The 23,512-nt window shown below is 44.8% G+C and overlaps 1 protein-coding gene across 1 annotated transcript in view; it reads right to left on the reverse strand.

The window, feature by feature from the left end:
- Positions 1-1,232: 1,232 nt before the first annotated feature.
- ADGRB2 (adhesion G protein-coupled receptor B2) overlaps positions 1,233-23,512 on the reverse strand; it is a 694,168-nt gene continuing 671,888 nt past the window's right edge. The window contains exons 25-30 of the mRNA XM_063954232.1: positions 7,877-7,955; positions 5,454-6,091; positions 5,097-5,168; positions 4,866-4,961; positions 4,203-4,259; positions 1,233-2,059 (exon numbers count right to left, since the gene is read on the reverse strand). Of these exons, the coding sequence (XP_063810302.1) occupies positions 1,898-2,059; positions 4,203-4,259; positions 4,866-4,961; positions 5,097-5,168; positions 5,454-6,091; positions 7,877-7,955 (1,104 nt within the window). The 3' untranslated portion in view covers positions 1,233-1,897. The remainder of the gene's footprint in view (positions 2,060-4,202; positions 4,260-4,865; positions 4,962-5,096; positions 5,169-5,453; positions 6,092-7,876; positions 7,956-23,512) is intronic.

Here is a 23,512-nt window from a genome sequence, read left to right on the forward strand (position 1 = left end):
GGGTTACGTCGCGTCCTACGAAGGAAGTGGTCGCAGAGCCGACCGCAAAGAAGATTGACAGAAAGAAGGCGTACCTGGGCGGATCCGGAACGCTCAAGACCGTTTTCGGGGAGTGGAGAAGAAAGCGCGGGCGTGTCCAGCAGAACGGAGGGCGGATGTCTGACATCAAAGCCGGCCTCAGCATTGCAGAGATTGTCACACAGGGTAAGTATGTTCAGGTCTGGTCTTCTTTTGCTTGAAATTTTTTTAGCTTAGCAGGGCTGCACAAGCGATCGCAGCCCTGCTAAGCTAAAATACACTCCCCCATAGGGGTGTACTAGTTGATCGCAGCAGCAGCAAAAAGATGCTGGCTGCGACCAACTTGGAATGACCACCTATATTCCTTACCACATGCACAAACACACACTTACACACTAGGGTTAATATTTGTTGGGAGCCAGTTAACCTACCAGTATATTTTTGGATTGTGGGAGGAAACCCATGCAAGTATGGGGAGAATATACAAACTCCACACAGTTAGGTCCATGTTTGGAATTGAACCCATGACCTCAGTACTGTGAGGTGGTAATGCTAAACATTACACCATCTGTACTGCCCTAATTAGCATATTAGCAAATATAACAAGGGAAGAGCAGACTGGATGGGGCAAGCAGTTGTCCCCTACAGTGAAATTATTCCTGTATAAAGAGACATATATGTGTAATTATAGGATATACAGTATTTATGCACTGGACCCAACATCCTCCAGTGGGCAGTCACTCTACAGGGCTTGCTCTGTATCTTCCCCCTATCACCCTCTTGATTCACTAGAGATTATGAAACATTTCACCTTATGTCAGAAAAAACTATTAATGTAAATTTAAATTAATGAAACATGATATAATTATGTCTTAAACCACAGGCATGTAACAATGCTTTTTATAAGTGGCAAATCACATGAATACCAGTACTTTGTTTGCACTAATGTTTGCAATATTTATTACATATCATTGCTTGCAGATGCAATAAACTTCTTTAAATATTCAGCCTCAGCTAGCATATTAATAGAGAACGGTCTACTACACATGTATCAGAAGGTCAAACTGACAGTTCTATTTTACTAGAGTGTCCTTCTCTTGTTAAAAAAAATGGAAACAACGAACCTTTAAGTATTTTTACTGGCTTCAGGATAATAGTATATATTATTACAGGGACTTTGTAAATCATGGAAAAAAAATACAACTTACCTCAGATCACGATTCAAAAGATTTTTTTTTTATTTTTTTTTTCATTTTTAAACAAATTCTAGGCATTTTTAAAACCCAGCGCCACCTGACCCCCTTTCCCACTGCCCCATACCAGAAATTTCGGTAAGGATTGGGATAAGTCAGTCTAGTTCAGTTCCAGTTGGGCTGGCCTTAAGCAGTCCATAAAGGCAAAGTAAGGCCCACCTTCTTTGCCCAAACTGGGCAGGAGGCAGGGGAGAGGGGGAGGATATAATACTGGAAGAAAGTGGTCACTTGACAAGCAATGTCCAGGAAGCAGGACAGAGGAAGTTGTGTGACAGAACAACATATGTGTGTATGTAAAGAGAACAAGTAGCTTGTTGCCGCTTGGGTCCTCTATACAGTAAAGAGGATAAGAGATCCTGGATACGGAATCCTGAAATCGGAGGATCGGAGGGCTTCATTTCCAAAGAGCAATTCATTTATCGCCCATAACTCTCCCATTTTTCACATCGGTTCAGCGGTCTTATTTGGCAGATATTTAAATACATATCCAGTGAATACACCGATAGCCTGTGTAATTCTCCGTTGGCTTTAACCAAAGTCACCCTGTGACTGATTCTCTGGTGTGCGAGGATAATCAACTGAGTTGAAGAGGTTAATAAAATTAAGGTGTGAATGGAGAAATTCCCTTATACTTCAGTCTGATAATCCCCATCTGACATATCCATGGAAATACGTGGAGGCTGATCCCAATCCACGCATCGTAGACCCAGGCGGTCGTGTATCTGTGAAGAGCGGGCTCTGTAGCTATCCCAAACCTTTTGATGGGGACCAGCTGGGCTTGTCTTCTCCTAAGAAACCAATATTAGATAGGAACAATTTAAAATATGACTTTGCAGAGTCATATAAGGTCACATAAGGACAGAGGTATTACAATGGCTGATAATTTCTTTAAATCAGGTCTCTGTTATTACTCCAGTAGACTTCTATTGAGGAAATTGCTCGGTTTTGAAGACCCAATCATTTTTTCACTGCTCAATTACCATACTTACCTGAATGGAAATAATGTAATCTGCCCGTATGGAATGAAAAACCCTGGTGGAGATTAGTAGATGAATCAACTGAAAGCAAGCCACATGCACAGGGTATGGTGAGGGAATTCTTTCCCCTTTATGGATAAATGAGAAGTCATTATATAGTATAGCTGCAGTTCTGTGAGCATCAACTGTGAAAACATCAATGGATTCATTTAATGAATCAGTCAATAGATGAATATGATGATAAATAGAACGTTGAAGAAATCAATTAATGAAATTAGTTTTGAGATATTTATTTAACCTTAGGAAATTCACAGTTCAATCTAATCTTGAGATGTCAATGGGCACATCTTCCTCCAATGAAATCAATTGATGTAGCTAATTCAGACAATGTTCATGTATCTGATTCTAGTAACATTGATGTGTATATTAAAGAAAAATCTAAATGTTCTTTAGAGCACAAGAACATTGATAAATGTGTCCAACATAGAAGACACTGATGAATGTACTCTACAATGATGCTGATGGATGCATCAAAACTTTAAACATTGACAGGTTGGTCTAATCAAAGCTTGCAGTGACATTCCATCCAACCGCAGTATATGCAAGCAGATCAATATAACCCTCAGTATAAGAATGAATCAATAGAATAGTGAGGAGTTTGATAGGTGAAATTACCCACGTGATTTGGAATTGAGAATGCTGATAGATGAATCTAAATACAAGCACATCAACAAAAGCGTCTAAATGTTAAACATGGATTGATACATACAAACTAGCCACTATGAACTTTGGGGGTTATTCAGGTTGGATTTCAGATTCTGCAAAAAAGCGGAATTTGCAATCCCTTCTTTTGCATGCTGGGGGCCGCCCATCGCAGGGCAAGGCCGCCCAGCATGCTGAATGTCCTGCCCAATAGCTGCGGTGGCAGCAACTGTGGAAGACCCCCTGCCTTCGCTGGACATTTGTAGCCACCTTGGAACTGCCACCAACCCAACCATGTTTTCCCAGTGCCACCCCCGCAACAGTCCACCGCCGCCCCTGCCCAACCCGCGAACCTGTAGATCAGGTAGAGGCGTTCACAGCCAATGCAATGCTATCACATTGGCCGGAAAGGACAGGGCCTGTGCGTGCACACTGGCACTGCCAACGGGCAAATTGCAGTTGCATCGCTTACCTGAATAACCCCCTTTATACGCAATCATAAATAAATATTACTAAAGTAAGCTGATGTATAGCTAGTGCTCTGTACACTGCTATATAGCACCAAAGAAATTAAGACATGAAAGACTGTTGTTTAGATGTCTATTACTTAATAAATAACATTAATTAGGCACATTACTGATACAACAATAGACAACATGAAAAATAATGGTTTAGTAGATCATCTCACGGTGAGCCTTCTGTAATTGCTCTTTTATTTTTAATTAAAGTAATATCTGATTCACATTAATATTTTATTATCTTCAGGAGGCAGATATTATACCGATCCAGCAGCATGAGAGCAAACTATTATTCTTCAGGTTAAACTTTCTTCATAAAGATGTCTTTTTTATATAGGAGGGTAGTGTTAAATACGCCATAATAAGCTGTGTAGTTGCTGTAGAAGAAGTGATTATCTGTGTCACCCAGAGGTCTGACTTTTGCTGTTACCACGACTCACAGCTTAATGTAAAAATAAATATCAAGTTCATTTTTAAATACATCACCAGCAATGACAACTTCAAGTAATTAAGCATCCCCCTTCATCCTAGTGATGACAATTTGCTTAACTACCATATTCTGTCGCCTGCAGTTGTATTAATGTGTCACATTCACTTTATTGGCAGTAACTGATGTAAACAGAGGGATGTAAAACAAGAGACCTACAGGGTAAGTAGGAGGAAGGAACAAAAGAGGCCACGACATATGTTTCTTTCATTTGTAGACAATGACAACCACATAGTAAGTTACTTACACTGGCTGAGGTTCTCTCCACTGCTCCTCCTGAGGATATACTCCAGCGTTTGTCTCTCTGAATTACAAATAAGCAAAAGAGCGACATGGCGAGAGGGTGAGAACAACATCAGCTATAGCAGCAGAGACAGAGTCAGTCGTGGCACAGAGAGGGGAGTATTAGAATGACCCATGTAATAATCCTTATTGTGACAGACATGAGAGGAAAGCATGTCTGTCTACTATACAACTATATATAGAAATAAAACTATATATAGGAATAAAACTCAAGTGAAAGTATAATGAATGAGGGAACAGAGATAATAGGAAGGAAGAGATATGTGAATTTGTGGACTGCAAGTAAGCCGTTATAGAGTGAAAAGCTATTACAATCATTATTTCAATTTTAGTTCTCTTTTTGCTGAGTAAAACAAAGGCCATCCAACATCTGAGGAACATAACTTCTGCCAATGCTACATGCTAAATTAGCCACTAGGTGACCTTAATGTCTTTGACTGATGACTTTGTTTACCACGATATAGGAGGCAATATTGCATTGTGGACTCTAATTATTCTTAAATGCCAATATGCATAGAAATACATATTTCTAGAGTGTAAGCTAAACTTCTGGTTCACAAAACATCCAGCTAAAATGAAGAAGAAAAAGAAAAGTTGGTAGGCGCACCTTTGCACTGGCATCCCGATACCTTTCCAGTGTGTGGAACTTGCGGTTCAATTCATGATAAAGCTCTGAGTGTCTTTTTCTTGTGTGCATCACTTTCTGCAAAGAGGCAACTATAGCATTAACACAATGCTGCCTAATCCTGACAGCCCTTGTTACCAATGTAGCCTATACAGTATGTAATGTAAAGTATCATGCAGATGTAGGACTACATGTTGGGCTAACAGTGCTCACCTCAAAGTCCAAATCTGAATATCTCAATCGCTTCCGCTGAGGGAGAAACACAGGGACAGGTTGGTGTGGCTTCTATGTAAGGAGGAAGAGAGAAAGGGAGGAAGGGAGGAAATGGATTGAGAGAAGGGAGGAAGGTGCATACATAGAGACACTGACACTGAAAAGTACAAACAAACATTTTCAGAGCAGCAGTGAAAAGGAAAAGGTTAACAACAAAAGTAAAGCAAAGTGAGGGAGAATGATGAGAAAGAAGTGATGAGGGACAGAAAATGTAACGATGGAGAGAATGAGAGACACGGAATGAGGCTGCGTTCTACAAGAATTGAACACAAAGACAACGCTTTTTCCACCTCTCACCTCGAGAGATCCAGCGCTCAGAGATGGACCAGGCACTGTGCGGGGCATCGTACGACTTCGCTCATTCATCTCTGATGCCAGGATCTGCCGGACGGAGGGAGGCTGCTTAAATGGTAAGCCATACTGGTGTTGTGCCGGCACATAGGGTGGGGTGAGGTTGACGTTAATGTGGTCCACTGACAGGAAATTGGGATAACTATCTGTGTCTCCTTGCTGGCGCCCTTTGCTCAGTTCTGACAGCTTCACATTCAGTTTGCTGTGTTCCCGATTAAAAGGCTTCAGACTCAAAGTCCGTCTGGGCAGCACCATATACTCACTTTCCAATGACGGTTCCTGTGATGCATCCCCAAAGTCCAGAGGCCACAAATTTCCCTCAGGACACAAATAAAGAGGACCACGATCCAAATTGATCTCTTTTTTCGGTAGCGGATCATTGAGCTCATTCACTTGATTGTGGGTTATTTTGGGCACTTGCAGAAGAATGCCCCCTTGAGAGGAGAGGTTACCAGGAAGGTGGGAATAGCTGAGTCCATCGCACCCTTTGTGCATTTTTAAGTCATCCTCATCATCTATAGAGATCCGGGATAGAGCTCCAGTCACACTGGATGGGTGGCATGTGTTCAATTCCTTGAACAAGACTGAATTAAATTGGAAATAAATGTGAAACATTCAGTGCAATTCATTCCTATATAATAATGTGACATCACTCATTTATTGTTTAAAACATTTAAAAAAAAGGGAGCAACTTGTGCTATGATTGGTTACAGTGCTACATGTACTATCACGCTGACTTATTTTTCTGCAGTGAATATTTCAGTAAAAATCTGAGCTGTAAATATGCTCTCACAGACATCGTTTAAATGGATGTCACAGCAATAATTTTCCTCTAGTGATTCACTGTTGATCACTGCTGATAAAACGGCACTGGAGAATGCAGCTCTATTGAAATCAATGCTATCGGACAATTAACTGGCACAGAGACAGCGATTTCTATTACCTTTTTTTTTGCAAGTCAACCCTTAAAGTCCGATTAAATATGCTCAGCATTGTGGGGGTAATTCAGAGTTTATCGCAGCTGCAAATTTGTTAGCAGTTGGGCAAACCATGTGAACTGCAGGTGGAGCAGATATAACATGTGCAGAGAGAGTTAGATTTGGGTGGGTTATTTTGTTTCTGTGCAGGGTAAATACTGGCTGCTTTATTGTTACACTGCAATTAAGATTTCAGTTTGAACACACCCCACCCAAATCCAATTATCTTTGCACATGTTATGTCTGCCCCCCTGCAGTGCACATGGGTGGTCATTCCGAGTTCATCGCAGCCAGCAACTTTTTGCTGCTGTTGCGATCAACTAGTCCACGCCTATGGGGGAGTGTATTTTAGCTTAGCAGGGCTGCGATCGCTTGTGCAGCCCTGCTAAGCTAAAAATATTTCAAGTAAAACAAGACTAGCCCTGGACATACTTACCCTGTGCGACGATCTCTGCGATGCTGGAGCCGGCTTTGACGTCAGACATCCGCCCTCCGTTTTCCTGGACACGCCTGTGTTTTCCTTACCACTCCCCGAAAACGACAGCCAACAGTCCGGATCCACCCAGGAACGCCTTCTGTCTGTCAATCTTCTTGCGGTCGGCTATGCGACTGCTTTTTTTCGTAGGTCACGACGTAACCCGGCGACCCCTGTTGCCGGGCAACGTTGCGCATGCGCAGCGCGGCTGACGCGCAAGCGCATTTCCGGACCCGTTCGCACCGCAGCAACAAACTGCTGCGTGTGAACAGGTCGGAATGACCCCCATGGTTTTGCCCAACTGCTAACAAATTTGCTGCTGCAATCAACTCTGAATTACTCCCTTTATGTAGTGAATTTTAGCAACAGTGGAGCGCAACAAAAGTAGCTGCTACACAGTCGCTTATGAAAATGATTTTTTATGAACAATTTCTGAGTGATTTTTCTGCACTAATTGTTATCTACTTTGAACTGCTGCTGAACATTGCTACTATATTTTTCAGGCAATTCTGACTGACAGAGCTGCATTAGAGCCACAAGTGATTGAATTGCGTCAATAACTTATAAGTAGTATGGAAACATATTTGCATATATTTTTAGCCACAATTTGTAATGATATAGTAACATTTACAGTGTAGCACCATTTAGCTTCCCTATTTTGAGCTTTGACTGACTGTAATCAACTAAATGAATTGTAACCTAAAATACAGGCTGCCTTCCAAATTCTGATGCTATTTTATTGCTCTGTAGAATAAGCGTGCTGCGACTTCTTGTCACGTGATGGGGTAGTGTGAGTTGGTGGGTCTGCCTCTGCATCCAGTGCAATAACATTTTCCTACTGCCTGGGCATGTAACGCAATAACTGTTGTCCTTAGTGAACATGTGCTGGGCTACACATTAGTTGTGAATGTGCTTACCAGTTTCCCCATGTGCGGTGTACCATGAGGCCTTCTCATCAGACTGACATGCCAGATCCACATCTTTTTCAAAATCTGTCTGTAAGAACATACCAGAAATGTGAGGGTCATACAGTAGGTACATATTCTTACATGTAAAGTTGCAGGCCCACATTCATATCATTTTAATATAATTTTCTCCTTGCAACAAAACAATCCTGTTTCAATACAGTACAATAAATGATACCATTTGTATTAGAATTTTCACAACAGGTAAATACAGGTTTGAAGATTTTACAAAGTGAACCTATTATATAAATTCCAACTGGGAAAAGGAGAATACAACAAACCAGTAACCAGGATGGGGACACTAAATAAGAGAATAGTAACAGGACTATAAGGAAGAACTGGGAATGATTAAGTAGGGCCCGGAGGTAAGTAAGAAACACAGCCCTAATCACTATGACGACAGAAGATAGACATTGAAGTGTTTCAGGTAGTGATGTCACATCCTTCACACACATATACTTACAATAATGATTACCAGTACTATTGACAGAGGCAGTCGAGTTTTAATCTACCATAATCCATCTCATTTCTTTATCCGTTTCAGATAGTGAGGAGTTTTGTCATGACTACCAATTGTTTGTTTTGTGGCTGTAAAGACGTGTTCAGATTTACAGTATTGTCTTTTTTATCTATTTTTATATTCCCTGGGGCTCTTCCTTACATCTAGATTCGAACCTGAACATATCACATTGTATACTCTAGAGTCTCCTTATGATACATGTCTTCATCTTTGCCGTCCAGTTAGACACACATGGAAGGAGCAATGTAAATGTAAAGGAAGAATTAATCAAATAATTCCCAGTTGAAAGTGGGTTATGTAAACACTTGCTTATGAAGCCTGTAAATATTTGATCTACAGATATTAAAAAGTTTCATTTGTAGGAGACCCAAATCATGAATTGTTTGAAATGTTTTAGTACTATAAAAAACAGGAGATTGAACATTTAGGTTAAACAACTCCTAGTCCACTATATGAATAAGAACAGTAAAAGCTCATTAAACTCAGGTGGAATAGAGGGTTGAAGGCTAATCTGGTTACATATAGGTGAGGTCATGTTACCCGATTAGTTCCTCGGTCACAAACGTGCAGAGGTGGTAGATGGGATCAACATAATGGTATCTGGGGCTACTGTGTGTAAGGTTAGGACCAGCAGACACAACCATTCGAAGGATGTGCAATAAGTTTCTGGATGCACATTTTTTTTTATATTTACAAAGTGAACATTTCATTTTTCCAAAGTATTTGCCAGAGGCATCTATGCAAAGATGTGAAACCACTTGGTGAAGCAGCTGGACCAGCCCGAAGCAGGTATGTTTTCTACATGCTGTATGAAGGTCTACACTGCAGTATCCAGTGACTCAAAACAAATCCCACGCATCTTGTGCCTTGATTTGTGGGAACATGAAGAAGTCGCAGGGGCCAGGTCTGGTCTGTACAGAAGATGACTAAGCTCCTGGATGTGTTCATGGGCTAGAAAATCAACCACTTGTGGACAGGTGCATTGTTGTGATGACAAGGGCGGCTAAAGTAGAAACTGAAAAACTAGTAGCAAAGGAAAGCAAAGCGAATCCCAAAAAAATCTTTAAATACATTAATAGCAAGAGATTAAAGAAGGAGAGTATAGGCCCTTTAAAAGACAAGTTGGGAGTCTTAAGCAAAAATGATAATGACATAGCGGACACACTAAATTAGTTTTTTTCAACAGTATTTACTAGAGAGGACTCAATTCAGGGACTAACACATAATCTCAATAATGAAAATATCCCACTGATAGGTACCTATTTAAGCGAGGAAGTAGTCTGTGACCGATTAAAACATTTAAAGATTAATAAGTAACCAGGTCCCGAAAGTATTTGTCAGGAATCGACTCACCAAGCCGACATCCGTCCGCCGCTGCGGACTCCGTCCTGGCTCCCTGCGGTCACCTGTCATCTGTGTCTCTGCCATGGGACGCCATCACGGGCCTGGGAACACTCCTGTGACAGCGGGCGTGTAGCGCGCCGCGTTCCCGCTAGGCCGCGGCATGGGCGCCGCCATGACAGTCTACAAACAGCCAGCATACAGCGGCCAATCCGGTGCTTGGCCGCACCCACTTTCTCTCACTCACCCAATCCCTGTGCACCAAGGGGTATATAAGAGACTGCAGGATCAGTCTGCAGGCATCCTGGACTTTGTGTCACTCCTGCGACCCATGTGTAAAGATCTGTTCCGTTACTCCTGTGTTCCTGGCTCTCTGGCTAAAGACCTGTACTCCTGGTTATCTGCACAAGCTCCGTGGAACTTCAAGGCCCAGCAATACCTGCAAACAGGCTTCACACTCATCACCACCTTGTGTGCTTCAGCCTGCAGTTGAGACTGACTCCAGGTGTGTCTCATTCCAAACACCTGTGATACAGCTTGCTGCTGCCAGTGCTTCAATACCTGCACTGTGAAGTCAGACTCCTGCCTCTGCTACCAGGTTTGCCATTTAACACCTTGCTGCCTAAAGTTTCCTGTTTTATATCTGCACTGGTTTCCAAACCAGAACCACTTTACAAGCACCCGTTCTTCTGTTTATTACATTTCCGGTTATTATTTCTACAGTCATCTGCCATCCAGTTGCCATAGACTTTTTCAGCTATTACGCTGTGTGATTGACATTTTACATCTGTGATTATTATTTCTGCTGCCATTTCTGTTATTATCATCTGCAAATAAATATCATTGCGCTGATGCGCTGAAACAACATCCAGCCTCCTCGTTTCCTCCCTTATACCTCCACTGACCCACTAGCGCCCCCTCTGGGGACACAGACAAGTCCAGACCTGACAGTAAGTCCAGGATCGATGGACTCAGATGGTGGACGGAGTGTGGGGTCAGAGGCCTTGCAAAACCTGGTCTCCCGTCTGGATGGTCAAGAGGTTGCGCAGCAGCAGATGTATCAATTTCTGCAAGGGATGTCCTCCCAGATAGATACACTACAGCAATCCCTGCCTAGTGTACTCACTCCTATTGTTCCTGTTACTCCAGCACCTGCCAGTGCTGTGAGTTCCTCTATGCCGACTGCATCTGCTCCAGTGTCACGTCTGCACCTGCCCGTGCCGAGCAAGTATGATGGCAGTCCAGAGTTATGTCGCGGGTTTCTCAACCAATGTGAAATCCAGTTTGAGTTGTTGCCACATAATTTCCCCACGCCAAGGTCCAAGGTTGCCTACATCATCTCCTTACTTTCTGGATCTGCTCTGAACTGGGTGTCTCCTCTGTGGGAACGTGCTGACCCTCTGATTAACAACTACACAGACTTCGTGTCAACTTTCAGACGGATCTTTGACGAGCCTGGTCGTGCAACATCAGCTTCCGCTGACCTGATTCAACTCTGCCAAGGTACCCGTAGTATGGGACAATATGTTATTCAGTTCCAGACGTTGGCCGCAGAGGTTCAGTGGGATAATCAGGCCCTGGTAGCAGCCTTCTGGCATGGACTTTCTGACCGGATCAAGGATGAACTGGCGACCCGCGACCTTCCTGTTCTATTGTCTGACCTGATCTCCTTGTGCATTAAGTTGGACTCTCGCATCCGTGAACGCAATAATGAACGCGCTCGGAGTGAGCCACGCAGATCAAGGATAATACCTTCTGTACAGTTCCAGTCTCCCTCTTCTGACGAGCCTATGCAGATAAATAGGTCCCGCCTATCTCCTGAGGAGCGGGCAAGAAGAATGCGTGAGAGACTCTGTCTGTACTGTGCGGCTGCGGGCCACCAGATTAACTCCTGCACAGTGCGTTCGGGGAAACGCCAGATCCTGACCTATAAAGGAGGAGTCAAGTTGGGATCTTTTTGTCAGGCTCCTTCCAATCAAGACCTCATCCTTCCAGTGACGCTAGAGACTTCAGTTGGGCTCCAGTCTGCGTCAGCATTAGTGGACTGCGGTGCTGCAGGAAACTTTATCACCCAAGCTGCGGTAAATAAATTTTGCCTATCTACCTGTGAACTTTCTTGTCCAGTTTACATTACTGCTGTGGATGGTAGTCGAATCTCCAAGGGGAACATTTCTCATCAAACTGCCCCAGTGGTTCTGGGAGTTGGATTTCTCCATTCTGAACTGATTAAGTTCCTGGTCATCCCTCAAGCCACCCAGGAGATTGTCTTGGGCATGCCCTGGCTCCAGCTACATAATCCACAGTTTGACTGGTCAACATTGCAGCTTACTTCATGGGGTTCACAGTGTCATCAATCCTGTCTAGCCCAAGTGTGTCCCATAAAGTCTACCGAAGTTAAGACACAGTCAAGTCTCCCAGCAGCCTATCAAGATTTCTCAGACGTCTTCTGTGAAAAGGCCGCTGATGTCCTGCCGCCCCATAGGGAATGGGATTGTCCCATCGATCTCCTTCCTGGCAAGAAGCCACCTAGGGGGCGCACCTACCCGTTGTCTGTTCCTGAAACTGAGGCGATGAGTGTTTACATCAGAGAGAATCTTCAGAAGGGATTCATCCGTCCGTCATCATCACCCGCTGGCGCAGGTTTCTTCTTTGTTAAAAAGAAGGATGGAGGACTGCGTCCATGCATTGACTACCGGGGTCTCAATGACATTACCATCAAAAACAGTTATCCATTACCACTCATTACCGAATTATTTGATAGAGTTAAAGGAGCCCGCATCTTCACCAAGTTAGATCTCCGCGGTGCCTACAATCTCATCAGAATCCGGAGTGGTGACGAGTGGAAAACAGCTTTTAACACTCGAGATGGCCATTACGAATACCTAGTAATGCCATTTGGATTGAGTAATGCTCCAGCAGTGTTCCAACACTTTGTGAACGAAATTTTTCGTTATGTCCTGTATAAGCACCTCGTTGTTTACTTGGATGATATCCTCATCTTCTCCCAAGACCTTCCATCTCATCGTCTACAAGTCCGAGAAGTTCTCCGACGTCTTCGTGAGAACCGTCTTTACGGAAAACTATCTAAATGCACCTTTGAAGTACCCTCTATACCCTTCCTGGGTTATATAATTTCCGGATCGGATCTTCAGATGGACCCGACAAAATTGGAAGCTATTGCCAATTGGTCCATTCCAAATTCTCTCAAGTCTATCCAGCGGTTCCTGGGTTTTGCCAACTACTATAGGAAATTTATTCGGGGATTCTCCACTCTCATCGCTCCTATTACCAACCTGACTCGGAAAGGGGCAAACCATTCCAACTGGTCAGAAGAAGCCTTAGCAGCCTTCCAGAAGATCAAGCTGGCCTTTATGTCTGCCCCAGTTCTGTCTCAGCCAGATGTTAACAAACCGTTCGAGTTGGAGGTGGATGCCTCTACAGTTGGGGTTGGAGCTGTTCTCTCCCAGAAGGGAACCGATGGGAAAGTCCACCCTTGTGGGTTTTATTCTCGCAAATTCCTTCCTGCAGAAGCTAACTACTCCGTTGGAGACCAAGAACTACTGGCGATCAAGCTGGCTCTCGAGGAATGGAGATACCTCCTAGAAGGGGCCAAACATCCGTTCAATATCTACACGGATCATAAAAACCTGCTATACTTAAAGGCAGCTCAGTGCCTTAATCCTCGCCAGTCCAGGTGGGCTATGTTTTTCTCACGTTTTAATTTTAAGCTTCATTTCCGCCCAGGTTCGCAGAATGTTAAAGCTGACGCTCTATCCCGATCCATGGAATCCGAAGAGGAAACACCTGACTCAGTGCCTCATTCCATCCTGAGTCCAGTGGTATTCGCTGCATCCCAAGTCTCCCCGGCTCCTCCTCCTGGTAAGACTTTTGTTTCCCCAGAGCTCCGTCCCAAGTTGCTAGCTTGGGCTCATCAATCCAAGTTCACCGGTCATCCTGGTGTTCTGAAGACCTTCAAGTTTCTCTCTGAGACGTACTGGTGGCCAAAGATGAAGGCTGACATCAAGGATTTCGTGGCATCCTGTCCTAAGTGTGTGCAGCATAAGACTCCTCGTCAGTCTCCAGCAGGTCAGTTACAACCATTGTCTGTTCCTAGTCGTCCCTGGTCACACCTGTCCATGGATTTTATCACCGACCTTCCTCCTTCCCAAGGATATAATACCATCTGGGTTGTAGTGGACAGATTTACCAAGATGGCTCATTTTGTCCCTCTCCAGGGTCTCCCGTCTGCCCCGAAACTTGCCCAAATCTTCCTACGGGAGATTTTCCGCTTACATGGTCTACCCTCAGAAATAATATCTGATCGGGGGGTACAGTTTGTAGCGAGGTTTTGGAGGGCCCTCTGTGCTGCCATGCAGGTCAAACTGAAGTTTTCGTCATCATACCATCCTCAGACGAATGGGCAGACAGAGAGAGTTAATCAAGATCTAGAGACGTTTTTAAGATTATATGTTTCATCTTCCCAGGATGACTGGTTCGATCTGCTCCCATGGGCCGAGTTTGCCCACAACTTCCGATACCATACTGCTACTGAAACAACACCATTCTTTGCAGTATATGGGCAACATCCCCGTGTTCCTGACTTCCAAGAACTCCCTCATATGGATGTTCCTGCTGCCACTACTGCTCTGTCTCAGTTTTCATCAATTTGGAAAAAGATTCATGTATCTCTCAAAAAGGCCTCCAGCCGGTACAAATTCTTTGCTGACCGCAAGAGACGTGCGGTTCCTCACCTGAAACCTGGGGACAAGGTTTGGCTATCAACCCGTAACCTCCGTCTTAGGGTTCCGTCCATGAAGTTTGCACCCCGTTTCATTGGTCCTTTCCCTGTTGAAAGAGTCATCAACCCTGTGGCCTATAAACTGAAGTTACCACCTTCTCTGCGTATACCTAACGCTTTTCATGTTTCTCTCCTTAGACCTCTAGTCCTGAACCGTTTTCAGAGTTCTCTTCCAGTTGGCCCCAAAATTCGAACTCAGCGGGGCGTGGAATTCGAGATCGGCAAAATCCTGGACTCTCGTTGCCGGTATGGACGTCTCCAGTACCTGGTCGATTGGTCCGGTTATGGCCCAGAGGAGAGGAGTTGGGTAAACTCATCTGATGTCCATGCTCCAAGGTTGGTCCGTGTCTTCCACAGCACTCATCCATCCAAGCCACGTGGGTGTTCGGTGTCCACCCTTAAAGGGGGGGGTACTGTCAGGAATCGACTCACCAAGCCGACATCCGTCCGCCGCTGCGGACTCCGTCCTGGCTCCCTGCGGTCACCTGTCATCTGTGTCTCTGCCATGGGACGCCATCACGGGCCTGGGAACACTCCTGTGACAGCGGGCGTGTAGCGCGCCGCGTTCCCGCTAGGCCGCGGCATGGGCGCCGCCATGACAGTCTACAAACAGCCAGCATACAGCGGCCAATCCGGTGCTTGGCCGCACCCACTTTCTCTCACTCACCCAATCCCTGTGCACCAAGGGGTATATAAGAGACTGCAGGATCAGTCTGCAGGCATCCTGGACTTTGTGTCACTCCTGCGACCCATGTGTAAAGATCTGTTCCGTTACTCCTGTGTTCCTGGCTCTCTGGCTAAAGACCTGTACTCCTGGTTATCTGCACAAGCTCCGTGGAACTTCAAGGCCCAGCAATACCTGCAAACAGGCTTCACACTCATCACCACCTTGTGTGCTTCAGCCTGCAGTTGAGACTGACTCCAGGTGTGTCTCATTCCAAACACCTGTGATACAGCTTGCTGCTGCCAGTGCTTCAATACCTGCACTGTGAAGTCAGACTCCTGCCTCTGCTACCAGGTTTGCCATTTAACACCTTGCTGCCTAAAGTTTCCTGTTTTATATCTGCACTGGTTTCCAAACCAGAACCACTTTACAAGCACCCGTTCTTCTGTTTATTACATTTCCGGTTATTATTTCTACAGTCATCTGCCATCCAGTTGCCATAGACTTTTTCAGCTATTACGCTGTGTGATTGACATTTTACATCTGTGATTATTATTTCTGCTGCCATTTCTGTTATTATCATCTGCAAATAAATATCATTGCGCTGATGCGCTGAAACAACATCCAGCCTCCTCGTTTCCTCCCTTATACCTCCACTGACCCACTAGCGCCCCCTCTGGGGACACAGACAAGTCCAGACCTGACAGTATTCACCCAAGGGTTCTAATGGAGCTTCACTCTGAACTTGCAAAACCGCTATTTTTGATCTTTAAGGATTCAGTAATATCAGGTATGGTTCCCAAAGACTGGCGTATAGCGGAAGTAGTGCCTATATTCAAAAAGGGAAGTAAAGCTGAACCAGGTAATTATAGACCAGTTAGGCTTACATCTATAGTGGGGAAAGTATTGGAAGGTATTCTAAGAGATAGTATTCAGAAGTTCCTTGAAGTCAATAAGGTCATTAAAAGGAATCAACATGGGTTTATGAAGGACAGATCCTGTCAAACCAACTTACTTGGCTTTTATGAAACAGTAAGCGCAAACCTAGATCAGGGTAAAGAGGTGGATGTAATCTTTTTAGATTTTGCCAAAGCATTCGACACTGTACCACACATTAGACTTATCTACAAGCTATAGAGAGAAAGAGAAGGGGTCGCACAGACATGTATATGTGCTAATCAATGACTACCAATAAGTCACATAGAATCCTTTCCCATATATTTAAATCTCAATGGTTATCTATCAATTGAATTGTATGGGAGGTGCTCCTGGGAATAAGTTGTACATATGTAACAAAAACCAGAAGAAGGAAATATTCCCTATTATGGGCACACTCTGACTTTGTGACACTAAACTTGAAGTCAAATATATGGTGATATTTGACCACTAATATTAAAATATAGCCTTTATTTGTTATCTTAAAACATCTGCGAAAATATTGTGCATGTGAAAACAAGTGCAAAAAATAATAAACAAATGTGAAATGAAACTAAAAATTCGGTCACTGCTGCCTTTTCATTCTTCACTCTCTCAAGTGTTTAGAATGTATCCATATTTGTTGCAATGATCTTTTCCTTTATATCCTAATAGAAACAATAGTATCCTTTAAATGTACCTCTGTGAGAGCTATTGAGGACTGGGTTCTAACTCTTAATTGACAATCTCTCTCATTCTTGGAGTTATACGTACCCCTATTTCCGAATATGATAATCAGAAATGAGTCCTAAATGTTTATCTCACAGAGTTGTCCTTTGTAGCCCCCTATTAGATAAATGAAGTATCATTAATATAATCTTCTACTTTGTTGTCAAATTTTGCTTGAGATCACCTGACCAATAGGTTTTTGCAAATGTAATATAGTGCCAGTTGTGTTGATGCTGATAACGGTCACAGATATGTGACACTACTAAATTAATCTAATTATGTGAGCATGCTATTTTTGCATGCCTATTATTATCATCTTAGTTCGTGTCACATATATTCAAATGACAGGGTGCGTACCCTGTCAGTTATTCGGGAATATTGCCGATTTGGAATATACCCTATGAAATAACAAGGACTGTGCTATTAGGCAGCTCGTACCCCCTGTTCATGGCTTGTGTTCCCACTTCCATATTTGGTCTAAATAATTATGTCAGTTGGAAGAATGTGACAGATGTGTTCTTAGGATGTGTATCCACAGTCGCACCTTTGTCTTAAATCCTGCCAGCTAGAGGGGTGTGGCGGTAGTATATTGTTAGTGCGTTGTCTCATATGATGGTATAAAGCAAGATAATATGTTACCTTCTCTCACGTACTCCAGCTTATACCTGCTGGTCGTGGCTTATGTCTACAAACCCGCACGTATAGTCAAGGGTTCAAATAGCGTTGCCATTCAATGTAAAGGACTATGTCCCACACCATAACTGCTATTTAAAGCTCAAGCTAGGTACTTAATGTTAATAGAAGTGTTTGACAATACACAGTATGGAGGCTACATATTTGTGACACTTTATACACTATTCATTATAAGTGCTTTTCAATGATATTACTATAGTGAATGGAATAGGTGTATATTGATATAGAGATGTGGTGCTTTTCAGCATGTACCCATCTGCAGCGGCTCACAGCTCCCAGGTTATGCACAGTGTAGTCACCATCAATACGGGACCCCCTGGCGCGCAGCCTGTTGGAGCCGCAGACTCATACAGTATGCAGCCGCTGACCGCCGCCTCCCGTATCCCAGGCTACACACACCGCTGGCGGTGTCCGTCAGTGCGGGGCTGCCGGGTGTATGTATCGCTGCGGCCGCTAGCCGCCGCCTCCCGGTGGCCTCGTGCTGATTGATATTGTTAGCAGTGTGTGTGGCCTGAGATACGGGAGGTGGCTAGCGGCCGCAGCGATACATACACCCGGCGGCCCCGCACTGCCGGACACCGCCAGCGGTGTGTGTAGCCTGGGATACGGGAGGCGGCGGTCAGCGGCTGCATACTGTATGAGTCTGCGGCAGGGACGTGCAGTCAGGGGAGGCAGTGCCCCCCTTGTCATATTGATTAAAATAATAAAAAGAAGATATTTATAACACAGTCTGTTATAAATATCTTTTTTCATTATTTCAATAATTCCCATCCCCCCCCCCTGTGGCTGCTTGTGAGGGTGGGAGGCAGCGGGAGAGGTGCCTCCCGCTGCTAACACTAAAAGTCCGGGCAGCGGGGGGCGGGCAGCGGGGGGCGGGGCGCAGCAATGGGCTGTGAAAGCCCATTGAAAATGAATGGGGAAGCAGCCCCGATGAATGCACGCCCCTGTCAGTGCCCCAGATGTAATTGGCCCAGCGGATCCAGTGCTGGATCCGCTGTCCAATCACTAGCGAGCCCCCTTCCCGGCTGCAGTGGGCGCCGTGGGCTGTGTGGGCGCCCGCTGCAGCCAGCGCCACTGAGCGGCGCTACTATGGGAGAGACATCATGAGTCATGACGTCTCTCCCATAGTACAGCAGAGACGAGACGGCGGACGGAGACGGAGGACAGCGCTATTGGAGCTGCGCTGCTGGAGCGGTAAGTATGTGTGTGTGTTTTTTTTATTTTTTTTATGTGTGTGTTGGGGGCAGAGCAACAGGGGTTCAGCAACTGGGGGGCACAACAACAAGGGGCACAGCAACAGGGGCACAACTATAAGGGGCAGAGCAACAGGGGCACAGCAAAAGGGGCACAACTATAAGGGGCACAGCAAAAGAGGCACAACTATAAGGGGCACAGCAAAAGGGACACAACTATAAGGGGCACAGCAAAAGGGGCACAACTATAAGGGGCACAACTATAAGGGGCACAGCAAAAGGGGCACAACTACAAGGGGCACAGCAACAGGGGCACAACTATAAGGGGCACAGCAAAAGGGGCACAACTATAAGGGGCACAGCAAAAGGGGCACAACTACAAGGGGCACAACTATAAGGAGCACAGCAAAAGGAGCACAACTACAAGGAGCACAACTACAAGGGGCACAGCAAAAGGGGCACAACTACAAGATGCACAACTACAAGGGGCACAGCAACAGGGGCACAACTATAAGGGGCACAGCAACAGGGGCACAGCAAAAGGGGCACAACTACAAGGGGCACAGCAACTGGGGGGCACAACTACAAGGGGCACAGCAACTGTGGGTCACAACTACAAGGGGCACAGCAACTGGGGGGCACAACTACAAGGGGCACAGCAACTGGGGGGCACAACTACAAGGGGCACAATTACAGGGGTCACAGCTACTGGGGCACAGCTACTGGGGGCAAAGCTACAGGGTGCACAGCGACTGGGGTCACAGCTACTGGGGGCAAAGCTACGGGGGCACAGCGACTGGGGGCACAACTACTCGGGGCACAGCTATTGGGTGCAAAGCTACAAGGGGCACAGCGACTGGGGTCACAACTACTGGGGGCACAGCGACTGGGGGCAAAGCTACAGGGGTCACAGCGACTGGGGGCACAACTACTCAGGGCACTGCTACAAGGGGCACAGCTACAACGGGCACAGCTACAGGGGTCACAACTACTGGGGGCACAGCCACAAGGGGCAAAGCTACAGGGGGCACAGCTACAAAGGGCACAGCTACAGGGGTCACAACTACTCGTGGCACTGCTACTGGGGGCACTACTACAGGGGGCAAAGCTACTAGGGGTACAGCTACTAGGCTCACAACTATTGGGGGAGCCTGCTCCATCATCCCAGCTAGCAGCAGCACTCTCCCCTGTCTATGCTAACGTCCTCCCGTGTCAGCGAGTGTATAATATTCATTAATTTCTCTCTCTCCTCCTGTGGATTACTTTGTTTGTAAGTATAATTTTTATTTTTACAGGTACCGGCCCTATTGGATTCTACTGGACAAGTGAACGTAACCGGCGTGGGATGTAGGTAAGTAATCTCTCTCTCATTTTTACAGGAACCACCTATTGGATTCTACATGGACAAGTGGACGTGATCGGCGTGGGATGTAGGTAAGTATGTGTGAGTGTGTAAGTGTGTTTTAATAAATTTTTATTTTCACGGTGTGTGTGTTGTGTTTTTATTTGGGTATTTTTTTTGTTGTAGAACTACAGGTACCAGCGGGCCCGTTATTTACCCGCATGCTGGTACTTGAGGTTCTCCAAGCACCAGCAAGCGGGGGAGGCTTGCTGGGCCTTGTAGTTCCACAACAAAAAACAATATTCTTTTTTATACACACTTATGGCTATCAGCCCGGCACCCACCGCCCAGGGGTGCTGGGGACAGCCTCGGGCTTCACCCCTTGCCCTTGGGTGCCTGGAGGGGGGGGGACCTCTTGATTTAAGGGTTCCCCACTCCTCCAGGGAACCCCGGCCAGTGGTGACTAGTTGGGGGGGTAATGCCACGGCCGCAGGGACCTACATAAATGTGTCCCCCGGCTGTGGCATTATGTCCCTGGCTAGTGGAGCCCGGTGCTGGTTTTAAAAATACGGGGGACCCCTACATCTTTTGTCCCCCGTATTTTTGGAACTAGGACCGGTCTAAGAGCCCGGTGCTGGTTGTCTAAATACGGGGAACCCCTGTCCAATTTTTCCCCAGTATTTAAACAACCAGGACCGGCTCAAAGAGCCCGAGGCTGGTTATACTTAGGAGGGGGGACCTCACGCATTTTTTTTTTTACATTTTTTAACCCATTCTGACTCTTCTCCATTAAGTTAATGGAAGCCCTGGACAACAAAATTGCATTCATGTCCTCCTCCCACTCCCTTCCCAAACACTAATTTTAATTATTTTCTATAAAAATGTACAATATATGACAAGTATGAAGAGCAGGCAGGCAGCGGGCATTGGCGGCATCGGATTGAGATGCAAATTAGTGGCGGAGGGCTGGGTCAGTTGATGGTGGGCGAGTTTGTAAGCCATTGGCGGTGGTAGCAGGCATCGGCTCAGAGGCAGTAGCAGGCATTGGCTCGGCGGTGGTAGGGGTCATCGGCAGGATTCGGCGGACATTATGGCTGTGGTGCCTCACCAGCCTCTGACCTCACCGCACGCCACTGGTCTGCGGCTCCAACAGGCTGCGCAACAGTGGGTCCCGTATTGATGGTGACTACACTGTGCATAACCTGGGAGCTGGGAGCCGCGGCAGATGGGTACATGCTGAAAAGCACCACATCTCTATATCAATATTCACCTATTCCATTCACTATAGTAATATCATTGAAAAGCACTTATAATGAATAATGTATAAAGTGTCACAAATATGTAGCCTCCATACTGTGTATTGTCAAACACTTCTATTAACATTAAGTACCTAGCTTGAGCTTTAAATAGCAGTTATGGTGTGGGACATAGTCCTTTACATTGAATGGCAACGCTATTTGAAACCTTGACTATACGTGCGGGTTTGTAGACATAAGCCACGACCAGCAGGTATAAGCTGGAGTACGTGAGAGAAGGTAACATATTATCTTGCTTTATACCATCATATGAGACAACGCACTAACAATATACTACTGCCACACCCCTCTAGCTGGCAGGATTTAAGACAAAGGTGCGACTGTGGATACACATCCTAAGAACACATCTGTCACATTCTTCCAACTGACATAATTATTTAGACCAAAAATGGAAGCCATGAACAGGGGGTACGAGCTGCCTAATAGCACAGTCCTTGTTATTTCATAGGGTATATTCCAAATCGGCAATATTCCCGAATAACTGACAGGGAACGCACCCTGTCATTTGAATATATGTGACACGAACTAAGATGATAATAATAGGCATGCAAAAATAGCATGCTCGCATAATTAGATTAATTTAGTAGTGTCACATATCTGTGACCGTTATCAGCATCAACACAACTGGCACTATATTACATTTGCAATTACCTATTGGTCAGGTGATCTCAAGCAAAATTTGACAACACAGTAGAAGATTATATTAAGAATACTTCATTTATCTAATAGGGGGCTACAAAGGACAACTCTGTGAGATAAACATTTAGGACTCATTTCTGATTATCATATTCGGAAATAGGGGTACGTATAACTCCAAGAATGAGAGAGATTGTCAATTAAGAGTTAGAACCCAGTCCTCAATAGCTCTCACAGAGGTACATTTAAAGGATACTATTGTTTCTATTAGGATATAAAGGAAAAGATCATTGCAACAAATATGGATACATTCTAAACACTTGAGAGAGTGAAAAATGAAAAGGCAGCAGTGACCGAATTTTTAGTTTCATTTCACATTTGTTTATTATTTTTTGCACTTGTTTTCACATGCACAATATTTTCGCAGATGCTTTAAGATAACAAATAAAGGCTATATTTTAATATTAGTGGTCAAATATCACCTTATATTTGACTTCAAGTTTAGTGTCACAAAGTCCGAGTGTGCCCATAATAGGGAATACTTCCTTCTTCTGGTTTTTGTTACTTATCTACAAGCTACAAGAATCAGGGCTAGGAAGCACAATATGCACTTGGGTCAAAAACTGGTTAGATAATAGGGAGCAGCGCGTTGTGGTTAATGGATCTTTTTCAACTTGGACTGAAGTACTAAGTGGTGTGCCGCAAGGCTCAGTATTAGGACCGCTATTGTTCAATATTTTCATTAACGACCTAACAGAAGGTCTAGAGAGCATGGTGTCAATTTTTGCAGATGATACCAAATTGTGTAAAGTTATAAATGCGGACGGGGATGCTGAGTTGCTTAAGAACGACTTAGTTAAATTAGAAGCTTGGGCAGCGAAAAGGAGAATGCGCTTCAATACAGACAAGTGTAAGGTAATGCACTGTGGTAACAAGAACAAAAATAACACCTACCTACTAAATGGGGTAAAATTTGGTGATTCTGTATTGGAAAAGGACTTAGGTGTCCTCATAGATAGCAAACTAAGCAGTAGTACCCAAAGAAGGACTGCAGCAAAGAAGGCTAATAAGATATTAGCATGCATAACACGGGGAATTGATGCTAGGGACGAGAGTATTATACTCCAGTTATATAAATCACTTGTGAGGCCACACCTTGAATACTGTGTACAATTCTGGGCACCTTACTACAAAAAGGATATCCTGGAGCTAGAAAAGGTTCAAAGGCGGGCGACCAAACTAATTAAGGGTATCGAGACGCTGGAATACGAGGAAAGGCTTGCAAGACTAGGCATGTTTACACTGGAAAAGAGGAGATTAAGAGGGGACATGATCAACATTTACAAATATATAAGGGGACAATATACAGATCTTGCGCAGGACCTGTTTTTGGTTAGATCAACACAGAGAACTCGTAGACACTCGCTCAGGTTAGAGGAGA

This window comes from Pseudophryne corroboree, chromosome 2 (assembly GCF_028390025.1).
Source record: "Pseudophryne corroboree isolate aPseCor3 chromosome 2, aPseCor3.hap2, whole genome shotgun sequence".
In the NCBI taxonomy this organism is placed as follows: domain Eukaryota; kingdom Metazoa; phylum Chordata; class Amphibia; order Anura; family Myobatrachidae; genus Pseudophryne; species Pseudophryne corroboree.